Genomic DNA, 20,149 nt, shown 5'->3' with positions numbered 1-20,149 from the left:
TCCATTTATAATTTAAAACTTTTGAACACCATCGTAAAAAATAAGATAAATAAATGCATAAATCTCTCTATATATAAGGTTGCTTGTCCTGACAGATAATCAAGGAATAGTTGATATTAATAAGGCTAGAAAGCTGAAATTTAGAACATGGGTTTACATCATAACACAGGCAAGTGATAAGGAATTTTTGGAAATTTTAATTTTTAGGGAGTGAAATGAGATGGGAAACTCTCTTTCTCATTTACACTCAAAATGTTCCAAAATGGGCTACAGTTTTCAGGGTCGAACCACATATTTAAAAAATCGAAATTTTTCGATAATCACGAATATCTCTCTCTTATATATATAGAACGCTAATTAACGGATATATAACTTAAAAACTAATTTTTATGTCCACTTAAACATACCTACAACTAAACATACGAGTACCTTTATGCCAAGAAATGGCACATCCAATATTCTCTAAATTTATACCGTTGAAAAGTTGGTAAAAAATAACCCCTCCCAAAATTTCTCCAACGATTCGAACTTCGAAGTGCTTAAAATGACTACGAAAAATTTATTAACGTTTGTAACCAAAAATAAATTTATTCCTAAAGGATTTCAATTCCGTCATCTTCGGTGTGAGAATAGTTTTAACTAGAAGAAAAGCTGAACAAGATTCTCTGTTGCCAATTCTCACTTGAGTGTTTAGAAATAAAATTTCTTTTAATCATGTGTTAATGGATTGGGGCTTTGTCGCTAATCAGGGCATTTAAAATATATTCCGTTTTTGATTACGTTTTCGCAAGTTAATACAGGACATGTTCAATAAGTATCAGGACTGATTTCCAAAATCAAAATTTACTGCAGGTATTATTTTTTACTTTTACTGCAGGTATATTTACTTAAAAATATTCAAAATACATTTCTCCTGCATCAATACACTTAGTTCGGCTCCACTCGTCAAAAGCCAGCTGGAAGTCGGTTTCCGAAATACTGTTGAGAACTTTTGTCGTCACCTTTTGAACCGGCTCGGTGTTGTCGAACTAATGTCCTTTGAGCTCTATTTTCAGTCATGAAAACAAGAAAAGTCTGGTGGAGCCAGGTCTAGGCCTTATACTATTGAGAGATAGACAAGCTATTTCATCCAGTCACTATTGTATGCGCTGAAGCAGGAGTAAAGGCGACAAGTTTTATGACTGGGGGAGAAGATCAAATAATTTCGCCTCCGTACGTACCACGTGGTTCGGTCACCGGTCCTTTGAATTTTGGCGTTTTCTTCCTCTGTCGCTATTCTACGAGAGCGCAACTTTTAGAAACATTTTTAAATCGGCATAGCTCAACAACTTACTGTAGAAATTGAAAAAAAAAACACTTATCCATGAATCAGTAATAAACTATGCGCTTGCGGGTGACAGAAAAAAAAATGTGCCAAAACATTTCAGGCAGGAGGTAAAAAAATAAAATCGACGACTATTCAAATCTCTATGAGATTTAGTGCAGACATGGGAAAGTGCTTCCGTGGAAGGACGGAGTCACGTAGTCTCCCCTCACTTCACCCCGCGAAGATTCCTATGTCAACAACCACACCCACTTGCCGTATCTATGCGTTAATGATCTAAGGTCTAGGATCTAGGTTGTAGGAGGGATGAGGCGAAATTTCCACCCGCGAGAGTTTTTGATCCTCGCTCAAGACTTTCAGCACCAGCTTCGCGCACACTTTCCTCGTCGCAAGATCTTTTGTTACAATGGTGTGGACGGTTCCGACTGAAAGGCCGGCCTCCTCACTAATGAAGGCGATGGTTAAACGCCTGCCAGACTCCAAAACTGTTTTCACTTTGGCCACTTAAGCATCGGTTTGAGCGGGCGTACAAAGCGCTGATCGTCTTCAGCGAGCTCTCGGCCTTCCTTTGACATTTTGTGCCACTCAAAAACTCTTGTGCGGCTTAAAGCCTCATCCCCATAAGCCTGTTTAATGAGCTCAAGGTTCTTGGATGCAGATTTCCCGGAGTTTAAAGCAAATCTTCTCAGCGTCCTATACTGGCGCGATGACACCATAAAAAAATCACCACGCCACAAAAATCCTCCTCCTTTCTCAACACATGCCCGCCCGCTGGCAACTGAATTAAAGTGCGCCTGAGTGGTGGAGGACCCCTCAACTGAGGCTGACCTGTCGGAGAGCCCTGCACCACTTCGTTGAGGATACAACAAACCAGTCCCGATACTTATTGAACAGACGCTGTATTTATAGCTTACTTTGCTAATTTATTTTTTGTGCAGCAATCGAGATACACATCGAAGTGTAATGTGCGCAGCCGACAGATTATTGATCTTACAGTTTTCTGAATTTTAATTAAAATGTTGACTTAAGGATTTTACTGGTTTTGCGAACATTATTTTTAAGAATGGATGATGCGATTAGAGTTTGCGGAACTGACATCCTTATTTTAGTGCCAACTTTGGGGAAAACTGTCCTTATTTTAAAGGATGTTTTTTTTTTTTAATGCTATAAGAACCCTTTTGATGAAAATTTTTGGAACTATTACAGGCGAGGATTTTTAGAGGGCAGCCTAAAATATTTGAAAACTGTTACCCTAATTATATCTGGGATTATCAGACATTGAAGTCCTAATTCTAATCTGGATATGAGGATATGTGTTTCTTTTCCTAATGTAAAATTTTAGGTCGCAATACACTCATAAAAAAATAATTTATAAAGACTGCTGTCCGTTCTCTAACGGGTATTTTTAGTAGAACTGTTGACGTTATTTAGGATTTATTGTTCTCATTCTGATGGTGTAAGTAATATAATAGAAAAAAATGTACAATTTGTTTAAACGAACAACAACTGCTGTACAAATTATTAGCTTGACAATTAATAACTAAATTTTATCAGTTGTACACAGTTGAACTCGGCTAGTTTGCACAATGGTACTGACATAATTGACTGTAAATGAACTAAATTGTTCTCCACTTAAACCCTAGCTTGAAGCATTTGTACTTAGCTATAAATAAAACAAAGCACTAATAAATTTAAATGAAGTTTTAGGAACTATCCTCTCACCTTTAAGTACTTTTAAATTTGGATTCAATACTGTTGTAGTTTTGAGATCCATGTCTGATGATGCGGCGATGCAGACTTCGGCACCTACAGAAATTGGAAGATGGTCGTTTTTTTCTGCAAAAATAAATAAATAAAAATTAAAATAAAAAAATAAAAATAAATTTAATTTTGAGATCTTGAATTCAAAGCGTGTTTTTCGCCATCACGAAGTGCGATAGGACCCTACTCGATGGGTTTCTTCTTTCTACTAATGGCTTTTATCGCAACCATAACTGGAATTCAAGGCAACAAAATTCAAATGAATGCCACGGGCTGGATGTTATGTGCTAAATGGTGGATGCTGTGTGCTGGATACTGTTTTCGGGTAAAAAATATTGTCGAGAAGGAAGATAAATCGATAAATAAACTGAGTCATTGAAAAATAATTCGATTCCGAGGCATATGGACGCTGCATTATGATCATAGAAAAATAAAATCAAAGGAAGGACGTCATTCAACGGTCAAGTGAAAACAATAAGCAATTCGTGATTGCTCAAAAAATACATAATTTGTTGTCAACCACTCCACGAAGCACATTAAAAAATGCTACTTGGAAGGCACTTTTTGAAACAACATTTTTGAAGTCTTTTGACAACTGATTTAACTCAAAGCAAAGTTCCTAAATGCCACTCACTCAAACGATTTTCAGATATCCACAAAATAATTTTATAAGCTCTACTTCCTATACACTTTACAAAACGAATCAGTAATTCATTTTTTAAGAATCTTTTTTCTCACATTTTAACTTATTTATCGTACAATTACTAAATTAAAATCCTCTATTGTCAATTGAATATGGAAAGTTCTTTAAACGTGTAAAAAAAATTAGTTAATTTAAAACCCGCAGACAAAACATGACTTTCTGTATGTTTTAAGAAGTTCTATCAATCCAATGGAGAAGGTACAACTTCTTCAACTTTCTCTTCCATGAAAATTTATGTATTGAATGTTTTGAAAGACAAGTCTTTCACTATTCGTGTAAAAGTTCACGCAATGTAACAATACCTCATGAACAACTTGATTGCTCTGGTGATACAACAGTTTTGTAAGATGAGAAACTTCAAACATGAAATCAATATCAGATTATACTACACACCTTTTGCACAGTATTCCTTTCGTAACATTTTCAACACTCTGGTGAAGGCAGCAAATACATGGGAATGAACGACGGGGAGACGTCCTATGTCCATCGAATATTCCTCTGAAGAAGCTTCCTCCTGGGCTCGTTGAAAATTACCCAAGATAGAGTAAAAAGGATCGACCCACAAGCTCTCGATCCCTCGCAGTGGGTAAGCAATTATTTCACCCGAATCCATGGTCAACGCCAGAGTGATGTGACGATCAAATTGGGTAAGCACCTCTGGATCTGGGGAAACAAAAAAAAAAAAAAAAAAAAAGAAATCTTAAAATTTTGACATTCTGAATTCAAATTATGTTTTTCGCAATCATGAGTTGCGATAGGGTCCTACTCGTTCGGTATTGTTTGTGTAGACGTGTGTGTGCGTATGTGTGTATGTGTGTAGGCACGTGTATATGCGAATGTACATAGGCATGTGTGTGTGCGTACGTGTGTAAGCGTGTGTCTGTGTGTACTGGTGTGTGTGTGTGTGTGTAGACATGTGTGTAGGCGTGCATGGTCCGTATATATGTGTGTGAAGGCGTGTGTGTGTGTATGGATATGTGAATGTGTAGATTTTTAAGAGTAATTAAAAAATAAAAGTTCACTAGACCATAAAAAGTTAAAGCTCGAATGATAACTGGTAAACTCGTTCAACACATTCATAGCTAAAGATGGTAAAGTTGTGCCTCGCTCGTTGTTTCTTCAGAAAAAGAATCATTCAGTTCACTCTACTTCACTTTCATTCAGTTCGTCCATTTGCATATCACTTTATACTACTACATTACTCCCCCCCCCCCAGTACCAAAAGTACGAAAATAATCACAAATTCTTGAATTGAACTCTAACCCGTCTTCCCGAACGTGCTGTGTAGTCTCCATCAGTATTCTGTGTCGCTCCTTTCGGTACTAGTGACAAATTGGGATTAGCAGAAGCTTCATGATTCAAAACGTCTCTTTTTGTTGTCAATTGTGTATTCACATCGCAGGTCTCGGGTTCCTGGTTTACCAAAAAGTCTGGTTTCAAACGGTCAAAGTTAATAACCTTTGATCTCCAGTTAATGAGGAAGGTGAATAACTAGCCCACGCGACTCAAGACCATACATGGGCTTTCGTAAATTGGTTGTAAAGATTTTTGGAACCAACCCTCCTGGACAAAAACGTCAAAACACGTTGGCAATGCAGGACTCACAAAAATAGAACTTCTCCCGTGAATCTTTGGAGTAGAAGGTGTGAGCTTTCTCATATTTTTGGACAACACTTCCACAGATCCACCGTCAGGTCAAACATTGGGACCACGAAGTCTGCACGGAGAATAATGATCGTTCCGTAACTAGCTCTGCCGCAGAGCACTATAAATCCTTTTAGGGAAGCCCTGAGGCCGAGGAGGATCAGTGGTAAGCTATTTGTTCACCAAAAGTTGAGATGACATTTTAAAGCTTCAGTGAACGCTGGAATACCTCCACGATTCCGTTGCTCTGAGGATTGTACGGTGTAGTGCGAATCTTTTTTATAATACGAAGGGTTGCTGGCAAGGAAAACAGTTGAGACTAGAATTGTAGTCCTTAGTCTGTCGTAATAACTGTCGGGATACCAAATCGTACAATCCACTAATTTAAGGAAATAGCAGCGACGTTTTCTGCTGAGATTTCGGATATTGGTATTGCTTCTGGCCATCTGGTAAATCTGTCGATACAGGTGAGGATATATCTAAGCCGTTTGATAGGGGAAGTGCTCCAACAAAGTCTAGGTGCATGTGGTGAAATCTCCTTGCTATTGGGGTGAAGTGTTGGATTGGACTTTTAATACGGCGTGAGGCTTTCGATCTCTGGAACACTAGACAGGAACGAGCTTACCTCACGACATCTTTCGCAATGGCGGCCCACACGTAGCGGCCGAGGATGATGTTCTTGGTTGCACGTTTCCTGGGTGAGAGAGTCCGTGGCAGATATTGCAAAACATTTTCAATATCTGCCACTCGCTGATATATGTCTGATGTCAGTGCTGAATTGTGCAATAAAATCGAGTTGTCTAGGAGAGACAGAATCTGAATTCTTCTTAAAAGCAGACGTTAAAGGACGGTGGTCTGCTGACCGCTGCTCTTCAACGTCTGCTTTTACGGTCAGTGAAAATAATGAAAGTTTGACCTTCGAGATTGTGTCGAAAGAATTTGACTACGGCAAATATCGCCAAAAGCTCCCCATCATAGGTACTATATTTACGCTCCGCTGGAGAAAGCTAAAGTGAAAAAAAAAGGATAAAGGTTGAGGATCATCTTTTGTATGTACCTGTAGAACTGTTCCAATGACGATGTCAGACGCACCAGCCACTAACGACAGCTGTTAATTTGGGGTATTATAGCTTAAAGTAGCACAATTTATTAACTCTGTTTTACACAGCTCGAAAATATCTATCAGCTCCGGTGTCCACGGTACAGTACGTTTCACATTTTTTTCGACTCCGGAAGGGGTTCATAAGCAGGTCCTAAACAGATGCTGCCTTGGGAAGAAATCACCTATAAAATATTTTAATGCCTAAAAAACGTCTAAATTCGAACATAGCATCAGGTTTCGGAAATTTTTTAATGGCTTCTAACTTTGCAGGTAGGGATTTTATGCCAGACGAAGTGATAAGACAGCCCAAAAAAGCTACTTTCTTTCTTCCCGAAACGCATTTCGTACGATTTAACTTAAGATCATACTGTTTTAAGCAAGATAAAACCGCGCAAAAATGTTTTCCATGCTCATTGTCGTTAGTTTTCGCTATTAAAATATCATCAAAGTACTCGCTGATATATGTCTGATGTGAGTGCTGAATTGTGCAATAAAATCGAGTTGTCTAGGAGAGACAGAACACAAAAAACAACCAACACAAAATTCTAAACCAGACAAAACCTGATGAATGTAACGAAGGAATGTTTGTCCGGCATTTCTAAGGCCGAAAGGCATTTCAATAAATTAAACAAGTCAAATGTTGTTGTTATGGCAGTTTTAGGTATATCTTCTGGGTTCATGGGAATTTGATGATATACTCGTGCTAAATCCAACGTGGCAAAAACTGTTTTCTCATGAAAATTTTGGGTACAGGCCTGTATTTGGGGAACAGGGTATCTGTTAGGAATAGTGACGAAATTCAGAAGGCGAAAATGACCGCAAGGTAGCCATTCCCCAGAGGCTTTTTTCACTACGTGCAGAAGACTAGCGCAAGCACTCTTTGAGGGCCTAATTATTCCCTTCCGCATTAAAGAATGAAATTCTTTAAGAGCTGCTTGCAATAAATGGGGGTTAAGCCAGAGGGTTTTGAAAAAACAGAGGGTCCTTTTGTTTCAATGTAATGATAAATCATGGAAGGCTGTTCATTATTAGAAACTTATAATGGGTTAGTGGGTTCTGGGTACTGAGCAAGAATTAAATCAAATTTAGAGTTACCCCAAAAAATGTTTACACTGATTTCACTTGAGTTTACGGGTTTTCCGCGTGAAAGATGTTTGTGAGACTATCGATGAAACATTTGCTTTTTACATTAACCAGTTGGTTAAAATGTTTTAGAAAATCCGTCCCAATTATTGGTTAATTTACATCATACATAATTACAAACGACAAAGCAAATGTTCACCTCAAGTTTAAATCAAGAGTGAGAACCTAATTTCCATAAGTTTTAAAGGTTGTGCCATTTACAGCTAAAAGATATAAATTATCAGAAGACATTGTTTTATTTCGATTTCACGGAAATATAGATATATCTGCTCCCGAGTCAATCAAGAACCGCAATTTAATTTTTTTGGGTCGGCCATTTGTATGCAATTAATACAGCGATCGCACTTCTGGTCTCGAGGTGATCGCCTTTCTAATTTTCAGAATAACGGGACGAGCAAGATCGCTTACATTTACGAGCTGCGCGACCAAAGTGATAGAATAAGCGAGTATGATAAAACAAGTAATATTTTCTGGTTCTTTATAGGGTCATCTCCGCAATCTGCTTCTTTCTCTATATTTAGAGGAGCGGCTATTCGAATATCGTCAATTTTTAGTTGAAGAAATTTCGTTTACTTGTTTCGTTAATTCGGGAATTTGTTGTTGTAAATAAGAATTATCTGTGTCTGGTCTTAAACTGGCCCTGTTTACACAAGTATAAGGTGACTGCTCACTATGTTTATCAGCGACAGTAGTCAACAATCGTCTTTTAACGCCAAAAGTATACGCTAAGACACAAGCCTCAAAGCAACAGCAGGATATCTTAATGTAATTCCTGAGATTAGATGTTTTACTATTGCTCTGAGGCGACGACAAAAACACTGCCAAACATAGAAAATGCAACATATGAAGATTTGGTGGCTTTAAAATGCAAATTTCAGGAAATTCGCTGATAAACAATTTTTGTCACGAGACAATACTTTTCTTCTGCTTACAAAATGCAAAATTTTTGACAATTTTGACATTCATTTGATTTGGATGAACTCATGCCGGAGTGACAGTACGGAAGACAGTTCCAACAATAAGGTGGAACAACAGAAGGACGATATTATGAGGCATATATGTTAATTCGTCTCACCGCCATGCTGCTGTTGAAAGGCACACAGATGTGCCAACTACACATAAAATTTGAACTTGAATGGAGGATCGATGAAGAAACCGCGAATCACTTGACGTATGGAACAACATAACCCATGCATCGAAATACTCAAAGAAAGTTGGTGGCCGTTCTACAGTCGCTTATTTTCGACACACCTCAGTGAATTTTAAGTAAACAATTGTTTTACAAAAACAATTAACAAACGTTTCAAAAACTAGACAGGTAAAAAGGATTTAGAAATCTTTAATGAATAATAATGCTGGTGCTACAAAGGTGACAAAATCTTTATCGCAGAATTTATTCTAAGCACTTGCATTACATAAATATCCCGTCGTTGCAGAAGTTTTAAAATTTGAGATCTATTCATATTTTGCTGCTGTTGACGCTTAAATCCATTATTGAGAACGTTGGAGAAACATCATTGGTTCCCATTAATTACATTGTTACGCCCTAGTGTTGCCCATTGCTGGCTTATTGACTATCATTTATTGTATTACTAAAAACGATGCTCCTGTAACAACTAGAGAGAGCTATGATTTAGTGATTTCACTATGATTTAAAGCAGTAGTGGCGGATTGATCATGTCGTAAATGTTGCCATTGCGAGGGCCCCAAACTACCGTAAGGGCCCTGAAAAAGGTGCTAAATGTTTTACATGATTTTGTGATAGACAAAGGGGTCCGAAAATGCATTACGACGGGCGCCCAAACGTGTCACTCTGAAGTCCGTGTCTCAAATCCGTCCCGCTCAAGTAGCGTGAGAGAATAATCGTTATTAGTTGGTAAGCCATAGCAGCAACCCTGGTAGCAGAAATAGCACGACGCTGCGACGTCCGTTGCAGATTTTTGAACAGGTCTCCATACTATTTCTGAATTGAAAAGATTCCGTCCCCCCCCCCCCCTGCTTTCTGTGTGAATTTCTCAAATTTAAAGGAGAAAAATACTGTTCAAAGTGGAATAGAAAAAAAAATTGGAAAAAAAAGGCGTCTAAATTTATGCAGAAGTCCTCAGTCTCTAGGAAGTCAAAAGCACTTCCTCCCACAGCTGAGCCTAAGTTTTGTATTTTATTTCGAAGATTTTTACCCTTTGTTTTATTCCAAATTTTTTTATTTAGCATTTCATTTTCAAGCACTTCTTTTTCCTAATTCATACTAATTGTTGCGACTAATTTAATGCTGGTCTACCTTAGACTTGGAGATTATTTTTGGTTTTCCAATCTTTGTCGTAAACTACTGAAAAAAATTCTGCTACGGTGCAGCAATGAGGCAACAGTGACAGCCACCAGTATATCTCCCCCCCCCCTCATTATGAAGTTCGTATTCAGCTTTAAATTTTTGTTGTTGTGAAGAAAAAAAGACGACTTGAGTCATCCAGAACTCACGTGTCACATTGTTGGAAGAAAGAGCTCTCCTCCACCTGTCGGTGCGGCGAGATCTGTCAGGTTCCGCACACCCAGGGCGGTCCGATACAGCCATCCGCAAAATCAAGGTCATCTGGGGATAGAAACTCAAAATTTAATCGTTGTGACAAAAGTTCAAAAGTTTATTTATTTGCACAGACAAAATGAAGACAACTGCACAGGTGCATGTCAGCTGCAAACCCATGAATTTTTCAAAGGAGGGGGAGGGGCGGGACGAGGGTCGAAGTTTCAATCTTATATCATACCCCAATATGCCGCCAAACATATTTTCTTGATGTTTGCGTAGTCCGTAACAAAAAATAGTGAAATGAAAATTATTCAATAAACAATTAGCATTAAGTGGTTAAAAGCCAGGAAAATTTTGCTCCAAAATTTTCTGGAATTGTAATGAACAAATGAACTCTGCAGAAGTTGTTGCGTGGCTTACACATTTTCAATGCAGGCAAAACTACCACGTAAGCATAAATCAGAGATTAGAAATTATGAATATTTTGTTTGAAATTTTTCAAGAAAACTTCTACACACCTCAAAAAAAAAAAAAAAAAAAAAAAGAACTTTAAAGTTGATTAGCCGCTTGCGTTATTAACGCAGATGAAACTATCAACACATCGATTGTTAATCGACTACATAAATTTTGTTTCAATATTTTGTGGGATTTACATTTTCAAACTTCTTTGAAATTTAGCTCATCTATTGTACACTTCAAGGTAATTAAAAATCCAAATTTTTAGATTTTTATCTCTTTTATTTTTTTATTTATAAAACATTGAATTTTGGAAAAACCCTCTTTTTTTCATGGATGCTTGAACATAAAATAAACGATAACTCAGCACCAAATATAGATAGAAAGATTTGGCAAAAAGCACTTTAAAGTACATTAGTTGCTGTTTAATATGACATGCAACCTGACTAATTTTGTAACATTTTTCATTTTTAAAAATTTAAATTTTAATTTTTAATTTCGCAGAAAACATATTATGAATTATTTTTAAAAAACCCAGAAAAAAAAAATGTGTATTTTATCTTTATTTGTGCAAAATTTCAAGTTGGGATCTCAATGGGATCATATTTTTATGAATTTTTGAATAAAATTTGACTTAAGAAATAATGATATTTTTCAGATTCCATTTAGTTAAATATGGGATTTTCTTACTAGTGATGGTCAAATGAGCAAATGAGTAGTAAGTAAACATGACTATGCTTGAGATGAACTGACATAAACTTGTAAATTGGTCAGCGCCCCCCCCCCCCTTGCCACTACCACTTTAAATCTTTTTTTTTTAATAATTTTTTTTTAGTTTTCAAAATATAAAAAAGTAAAATGAAATAAAACAAAACAAAATGATTAGTAAACTTATTTAAATGTGGTAAATGTTCTTTAAAACAAGACGAAGTATATCCGTCTCCCCCTACCTATAGATACGATTAACACTATACTAGTATCACGCAGTACCTGGGGATTGAATTGAGAATTATTTTTACCCAAAATGTTTTTTTTTTTCAGACCAAGTGTTTCTTTTTTGATCATAACTTTACAAAAGTGTACTTGATTAATTCAATATCTGATAAGGAAAATTATGATTCATTTCATTCCCTACCCCGTTACCCCAGCACCAACCCTCAATTTAGGAAGGAGGAAAGAAATGGTTTACCTCAAGATCATAGCAAAATAGTGTTTCCCCCATGTTGTTTTTAATGTTTTTCCATTCTTTTCACACAAAATTACAAATAAATCAAAGTATCGGATCATATGTCTCTCCACACATAACTTTCTACAACATCTGGAGAACAGCTGTTTTTACTTTTCTTAGTTACTTGTTTTCTTTTTAATTTTTGTTGTGAAGAAGAGTAATGTAACGAGATCTATCTATACAAACATTAAAAGCAGTTATAGATCAAACAAAATTTGCTCTTTTGAGCATAACCTTCCATGTTGTTAAGCTTCATTCCATAAACTGCCTCCCCCCCCCCCCACACTACCATCCCACTTTCCGAAAGAAAAAAAAAAGCTGCAAATGAGTTGATAGATGATGAGATGATGTTAAAGTTTTCCCAACTATTAGTGTTTGTGATCCCCCTCTCCCCCCTCCCCAATTATGAGCCTCAGTCACTTCTGATGTTTGGCAGCGTTTGTTTTGATTATTGCTCTTACGTAGCAGCTTTTTTAATTTTTTTTGGGGATTTGTTTTTAATTTTGAAAACAGTTTTGAAAAAAAAAAACAAAAAAAGATAAAAATTGGTGGTGGTGCGGCGGGGGGGGGGGGGGGATTACCAATGTACAAGTTCATCTCAGCTCACATCAAGCATAGTCATGTTTACTTACTACTCATTAGACCAGCACCAGTAAGGGAGCACCATATTTAACTAAATAAAATCTGGAAAATATCATTATTTCTTAAGGCAAATTTTATTCAAAAACTCATAAAAATATGATCCCATTGAGATCCTAACTTGAAATTTTGTACAAATAAAGATAAAATATACAAAAGTTTTTGGGAATTAAAAAAAAAAAACATTATATGTTTTTTAAGAAATTTAAATTTTAAATTTAAATTTTTAACAATGAAAATTTTTACAAAATTAGTTATGTTGCATATGATATTAAACAGCAACTAATGCACTTTAAAATGCTTTTTACCAAATCTTTTTATCTGTATTTGATGCTGAGTTATCGTCCATTTTATGTTCATGCATCCATGAAAAAAAGAGGGTTTTTCCAAAAATCAAAGTCTCATAAATAAAAGAATAAAAGAGATAAAAATCTAAAAATTTGGACTTTTAATTACCTTGAAGGGTACAATCGCTTCGCCAAATTTCAAAGAAATACAAAAATGTGATGAAAAAACTTTGGATCACTCGACATGGAATGACCCTTTAGGTAAACTTTAATTGAAAAGTTTTTCTAAATCCTGTTGTATAACAGCACTTACCAGGGCTACTAATCCTATATTTTGTCTAGGACAGAGGAGAGGTTCACCTACCATTTGTGTACTGGTTATCTCCAAATTTTTAATTTTGCCAATTACATCCCTTTGCTTCTCACTGCATCATTTGTTAAAAGAGTAGAAGTATTTTGTTTAAAAATTTTCAGGAAGATTCGCACCTCTACTTTCAAAAAACAAATGAACTCTGTAAAAGTTGTTTCGCTGCCTGAACATTCTGAGTGCAATGAAAACCACAAAGTAAGATTAAATCACTGATTTAGAGATTAGGATGTTTTTTTTTTAATTTTCAGGACAACCCCCACCTCTATTCTCAAAAAATATGAACTCGGTAAAAACTGATTCGCTACCTGCATCCTTAATTGCAGGGGAAACTATCAATACATCGCTTGTTAGAGACTAGATAGATTGTTTAAAAATTTTTCGTAGAGCCCGCATCTGTAATCTGAGTAAGCAAATGAATGCTGCAAAAGTGTTTTCGCTGCCTGCACATTCTTAATGCAGGAAAAAGTATCACACGTAAGAATAAATGTAATTTTCAGTAAGTTACCGGCCTATAGCCAGGGCTTTTTGTTGCGAAATTGCGCGGAAAATTTTGTTGCAAAATTTTCCAGGAAAGTCTCAATGAATAAAGTAACTCTGTAAAAGTTGTTTCTCTGCCTACACATTCTCAATGCAAGGAAAATCACCACATAGAATTAAATCACTGATTAGAGATTAGGAAAATTCTGTTTAAAAATTTTCAGGAAAGCTTGCTCCTCTATTCTCAAAAAACAAATGATCTCTGTAAGTGGCAAAATTAAAAAATTGGAGATAACCAGTACATATGGTAGGTAAACCTCTCCTCTGTCTTGGAGCAAGAAATGGTACTAGTAGCCCTGGTAACTGCTGCTATATAGCATGATTTAGAAAAAAAATTCAATGAAAGCCTACCTATTAGCTATTTTTTAAACGCATTTTACTCGAAATTTGAAAATGTCCACTTGCATCCCTTTGCTTCTCACTGCCCCATGTATTTTTTTTTTTCTTTTTGGTGTTAAGGTTAACTATTACGGAGGAAACAATAAATTTCATATCCTTTCCTTATATGATGAAGCTACCACTTGATTTTAAGTAGGTTCCGAGAGAACCACGGTATAAAAAAAGACACTTTTTTTAAAGGAAGGTGACAAAGTAAGAGTAAAAGGATAGAGGTCTCAAATGGTGGGCGATTTCTTGCTCATTTTCAAGATCGCATTACCTGTTTCAACAATTGTTTTGATTGGTCATTGACTACAAAATTTTAACTAAAACAGAATGAATTTATGTTCATTTTATAAAGAAAAAAAAATCACAACTCGAATAATAATTGCTTGTACTACTGCACTATATCAAATAATTCCTTAATACAATGAGTTTCACATTTAGTCATTCATTTTAAGGAAAGGTTTTTAATTAGTAAACTGATCTCTAGGCGAAGCATTTCACATTTCGAACTCTATTAGTAAAAAAGAGAATCATCCAAATTTGATCTCGAAGCATTTAAAAGGGATAACGCCTACCCCATCAGTTCACATCTCATCTTTTAGCTTAATATATTGACTATTGAGTTTTTATAACTTCAATACCAACAAAATCCTGAGAGCAGTCAAGCCCTGACCCTTCCTATGTAATGATTAAAGATAGTCCTAAGTGTGTATTTAGGACAGAACTTCAAATTTTCAAATCCCCATCTCATAAAATGTCTCCAAAAATAGATTAAAATTGGGTTTTTAAAACATAAACTTCAGAAAAATTCTAAGGTAGGGACCCCAGATGTGCACGAAATCACCTAACGTCATTACAGTTGGCTCCAAATTTCGTTTTAAGACATTTCTGAGGGAAGACCACAAATATTTTTTTTTCTCAGCAGAGAAGAGCTTAAAATGAGCAACAGTTTCGAAAGAGATTTCGAATGGGAAACCTCCTTCCGAACTCTCTCTCATAACGTTGTCCGTCTAACAACGGCTGAAGTCGCGTTTTTAGGACGTCATTTTCAAAAAGGTTCCAGGGAAGACGAAAAAACCATCTGACTTCCCAACATTTTTGGAAACATTTAGAAACTCATGCCGTCAAAAATAGCCTACAATTGCGTTTTTGAAACTTCGGCATCGAAAAATTTCCAGAGAGCTCCTGAACGTTCCCTATTTTCTTTAACGTCATCAGATAGACGAAAATTGATTTCAAGTTTGAAAATATTTTGGGAGGAAAATCCAGTCCTTGTTGGAGTTAGGGGAGACCCTTACACTACTACATTTAGGTCTTTTTCCATTTTGTTGAAAGACTTTCCAGACAGCGCTCCTGAACCTTTCCCACTATCTTCACATATCCAAAAATTGCTTAAAATTGCTTTTTTAACACTTCAGTTTCAGAAAACTACCGTGAGAAGCCCCGACCCCCCGAATGTCACCAAAGAATAAATAAAACAAATTTTTTATTTTGAAAACGAAAAAAAAAATGTAAGCAAGTAAATGTAAGCAAATGTAACTCCAAGCATCTTTACTATAAGCGTTACCAGTCTGGTGTTCAGGTTTTCATAAAGGGAGGGGTTTTAATCTTACCTGTGGGGGAGGGGGATTCAACCCTTCACAAACATTAGTTTAACAACAAATTGCCGATCCTTTTACAGCGTTTATACACCTCTAAGGACTGCTGTACCCCTCCCCCCTCGCCCCCAAAGAAGGATAATAATGGCTGCACAAGTGGCCAAAGTATTCCTTCATTTTACAGGTTCACTTTAATCAAATTTCTTTTTAATTAAATCTGTTTACTATGCGATACATTGCAAGAGGAATTAAAAACTCTCCACAAATTATTTTATAATGTAGAATGTATATTAGGTTTTATGTTCTGAAATAATTAATGCCGTATAAACTAAGCAAGAAAGAGCTTATTGCAGATGCAAATTACATTACCAAAAACAATCATTCATGTGTCTTTATAGCTGTAACATATGCCATATTCTTCATAACTTCCTTACAATAAGCAATATCAATGCTTTGCATTTGTAGACCTTTTAGTGGTTCTTCCACCATAGTTTTGCCAAAATATTATTTTAGTTGGTGCAGTGGTGGATTTAACCGATCATTTTTGGAGGGGCTATCTGAAATTTTTGAGCAAACTCCCCAGAAGTTTTACTGAAATGAAGTTTTAAAATTTCAATTTTAGGTTATCTTTGGGGACATTAGGTGAAAGGAATCGTTTTAAGAATCAAACTTGAAAATGTTTCGAAATAGAAATTTTCTAGTAATTTTTTTAAATTGGGGTTCTAAAAGCGCATTTTAGGCTATTTTTGATGACGTAAGAAGAAAGGTCAGAATTGGGGTACTGACCCCCAAAATATTTTTTGAAAATACAGTTTTGAAATCGAAATATTCTGCCGTTTTTGTTGAGAAATTAGGAGATGGGGTGGATGCTCTTCTAGTTCCTTTGCTATCGAGCCAAAAATGCACTTTTAGGCAATGACATTAAAAAGAGCTTGCTTGGAATCTCCACTTTCTGGAAATATTCTGTCATTGAGGCTCTAAAAATCTAATTTTAAGCTATTTTTGGACGTATTAGAGAAGGGGATGAAACTTTGTGAGCTCTCCCCCCAAAAAAAAAGTCATTTTAAAGTTATCATCATGATATTAGTCGAAGGAGGGGGAGAGGGGTCCAATCGGAGACCGTTTGTAATTGAAGCCCCCAAAAGTGCCATTTAGGTTGCTTTAAATCAAATTGAGGGAAAAGGGTAAGTAAGCTAATCTCCATTAAAAAGTTTCCAAACTGAAGTCCTAAAATGCAGTTTTTGGTTTTCATTTGTAACATTAGAAGAGGAGCAAGGGAAAATGAAACTCTCCTTCGGAAAATTTTTAACCGACTTCAAAAAGGAGGCGGTTATCAGTTCATACCGTATGTATGTTTTTTTTTTTGTTTGTCCACTCATAGCGTCTCACCTAGTGAACCGATTTTGATGATTCTTTTTTTGATGGATAGGGGATGGCTCAACTTAGGTCCCATTACTTTGTTTGACCATATTTGTTCTTTAGAAAAAAAGTTATGGGCAAAAAACAGTAAATTTTATGCAATTTCCCTATAATATTGTAGGGAAGTTCGCACTTTTCATTCGTGGATAACGGTGGCTCAGTGGTAGAATTCTCGCCTCCCACACGAGCGTCCCGGGTTCAAATCCCGACTAGAACAAAGTGAATTTTACTAAAATTTCGTTTCTACTGTTTCCCGTATTTTCTCGAATGTTCTATTAATTTCTGTATCTTTCCAAGTCTGGAAAGTTCCAGCACTTTCTCAAGTTGTATATAAGGAGATGTAACGTTCCTTCGTGGTTCTGAATAAAGATCTCGAGTTGAGACTAACGCTTGAGTATTCGCGTCATTTGGCTTTCACATTGTCTTCGCTATCTTCATCTACGCGACAATATGAAACTCATTGTTATAAAAGTTTGGTGCCATCTAAGAGTAACATTAATAGTAATTGTAATGATAATTTTGAATAAAGGCTTTTCTAAAGCAATATAGTGATATAGGGCCGAACTTCTTACTAGGTAACTTCTTACTTTTACTGAAATATCTACATTTACACTAAAAAGAATGAAATAAAAAAATTTTGAAAAAAAAATAGAACCGACTTCAAAATTGCTCTAAAAAGTGAAAAATAATTTTATTCTTTAAACACCATCGATAATACTTTTAAACATAATTTTTGAAGTTGGCGCAAAAACAAAAAATAAAATCCATTGTAACCATGCTTCGCTCATATTTTTATCAAAAAATCATCCAAAGTTAGGAACGAAACATTTAATCGTTACTCAAATATGCTGTCATCAATGCGTAATGCATTTGGTAGTGAAGAAACTGGACCTGGTTAAATTTATACTTGTAGTTGAGTTATGGCTGTGAATGATTTTATCGATCGTTTTTGCGCCAACTTCAAAAATTATGTTTAAAAGTATTATCGATGGTGTTTAAAGAATAAAATTATTTTTCACTTTTTAGAGCAATTTTGAAGTCGGTTCTATTTTTTTTTTCAAAACTTTTTCGAAATTAAATTCATAAAAACGCAAATTTAGGCTCTCATTGTTCTCGCAAGCAATAGGTGTACTCTGAGGACAGCTACATTTAGAGATCGTCCAAGTATCTTAAGTTGACATCAAGAAATGATGCAAAATTTTGGAAATAATAGTTGCTTTTAGGAGAGGGATATAATTTCTTTCCCAATCAAGAACTTAATTTCCTTTAAAGTTTGTTACTCTCTGTAACTTTGTTATTCTCTCATAATATTTTCTTTCCCTTTTTTTCTTCCGAAAAAAATTCCTATGACCACAAGGCTTTGGGAGGGGCCATGGCCCCCATTAAACTTTAACATTAAAGTTAATTTAAGTCAAATATGCATTTTTTCATTTGATTTATTATTTTTCCCTCAATGGAAGGGGTTTAACCCCTAAAACCCTCCCCTTGGAGACGGCTCTGAGCGTTACTAAAAATTGCTTAAAATTCCGAATTTTGACTTAACTTTTAGAAAGTTTCAGTGGGGCTCTAAATTACGTTTATTTTTTTGTTTATTAAAATCTTATCAAAATACTTTTGACTGTTTAATGTGTCAACTATTTCCCATCAAAAAGGGCGGTAAATTCAGGAACCGTCACGGGCGGCAAAAAGTGTAGCTACACCACTGAGACTAAGTAACGAAATGAATGCCGTAAAAGAGTTGACTCTACCTGCACATTCTTAACGCAGGAAAAAGTATCAGACGTAAGATTAAATAGACGGTTAAAAACCAGAAAAATTGTGTTGCAAAATTCTCCGGGGAAAGTCTTAATGATCAAATGAACTCTGTAAAAGTTGTTTCTCTGTCTATACATTCTCAATACGAGGAAAAACTACCACGTAGAATCAAATCACTGATTAGAGATTAGAAAAATTGTTTCAAAATTTTCAGAAAATCTTGCACCTCTATACCAAAAAAAAAGGACCCTATAAAAGTTGTTTTGCAGCCTGCATTCTTAATGCTGGGGAAACTAACTATAACTCGCTTGATCGGAACAAGGTAAATTTTGTTTCAATGTTCACGAGACTGTAGTCTGAATAAGAAAATGAAACTCTGTAAAAGGTTTTTCACTGCTTGCGCTTTCTCAATGCAGGGAAAACTACTAACCGTTAGAATAAATCACTAGTTAGAGACCAAGAAAATTTTGTTTTAAAATCTTGAAGGAAACAGTCATTTCAAGTCCTAATGAACAAATGAACTTTGTAAATGTTGTTTTTTTGCCAACATACACTAAAAGGAGAGAAAATAACCTGCTGTAAAAATGAATAGCTGGTCCCAACAGATCGTAAAACCATCTTTGCAACTGACGCCATAGTTTTAATAGCACCATCAGTATTAACATTTTTTTTTTTTTTTGCCAACATTTTATTTTTGATTCTTTATTGTTTCCCATGTAATAAGAAAAGAATTGGCGGAATTAAACGTTTCGTTATTATGATGAGAGAGAGCTTAAACCCTACTTTCTTTGCATAAAAAACTTCCAGTACATGGTACTCACCCCCTGTTTGGACGTCACGTGATCCAGCAAAGTCCGCGATTCTTCATTCCAGCAGTTTGCATCTGATATGGATCTAAGCTGCGTAAAGGAAATAGTAGCCAACCGTTGTGGAAACAACACTTAAAATATATTTACAATACAAAGCAGCTATTTACTGAACAATAATTAAAAGGTTTGTGCAATAACTCCTTTTTCTCCCCTAGTATTTCTTCTTTTTTTTTTTTTCCCCGTACTGGGTACGACCGTTGAATCATTGTTCTTAATTTTTTAGCAGATTATTTTCATTATCACCCAGAATTACATACACAACACATGTTTCTAGCTTCTAAATGTTTTCTTTGATGAGTAACTAAAAAGCCTCCTCCTGGTGCAACCTGGTTAACATTAAATCTGCAACAGCTTTTTGTGCATTTCTCCATATGCATCTAATGAAGTTGGTTTAAACACTTTTAGACCA

The 20,149-nt window shown here is 35.7% G+C and overlaps 1 protein-coding gene across 1 annotated transcript; it reads right to left on the bottom strand.

Moving 5' to 3' along the window:
- Positions 1-125: 125 nt before the first annotated feature.
- On the bottom strand, positions 126-19,759 carry LOC129216692 (uncharacterized). The gene is made up of 5 exons (XM_054850908.1): positions 19,693-19,759; positions 10,153-10,264; positions 4,182-4,451; positions 3,047-3,160; positions 126-133 (listed from the first exon to the last, which is right to left on the bottom strand). The coding sequence occupies exons 2-5, from the start codon at positions 10,262-10,264 to the stop codon at positions 126-128; spliced, it is 504 nt and encodes a 167-aa protein (XP_054706883.1). The 5' UTR covers positions 19,693-19,759.
- Positions 19,760-20,149: the final 390 nt, after the last annotated feature.

The sequence above is a fragment of the Uloborus diversus genome, chromosome 2 (genome assembly GCF_026930045.1).
Source record: "Uloborus diversus isolate 005 chromosome 2, Udiv.v.3.1, whole genome shotgun sequence".
Lineage (NCBI taxonomy): Eukaryota > Metazoa > Arthropoda > Arachnida > Araneae > Uloboridae > Uloborus > Uloborus diversus.
The sequence above is the reverse complement of the archived record's forward strand: the minus strand, read 5'-3'. Positions and strand labels throughout refer to the sequence as shown.

Coding starts and splice junctions, on each gene's coding strand:
- LOC129216692 (XM_054850908.1), bottom strand. CDS start 10,264: ATGACCTTGATTTTGCGGATGGCTGTATCGGACCGCCCTGGGTGTGCG. Junction 4,452..10,152: donor TTCTTCCAACAATGTGACAC/GTGAGTTCTGGA, acceptor TTGTTTCCCCAG/ATCCAGAGGTGCTTACCCAA. Junction 3,161..4,181: donor AAAGGAATACTGTGCAAAAG/GTGTGTAGTATA, acceptor TTATTTTTGCAG/AAAAAAACGACCATCTTCCA.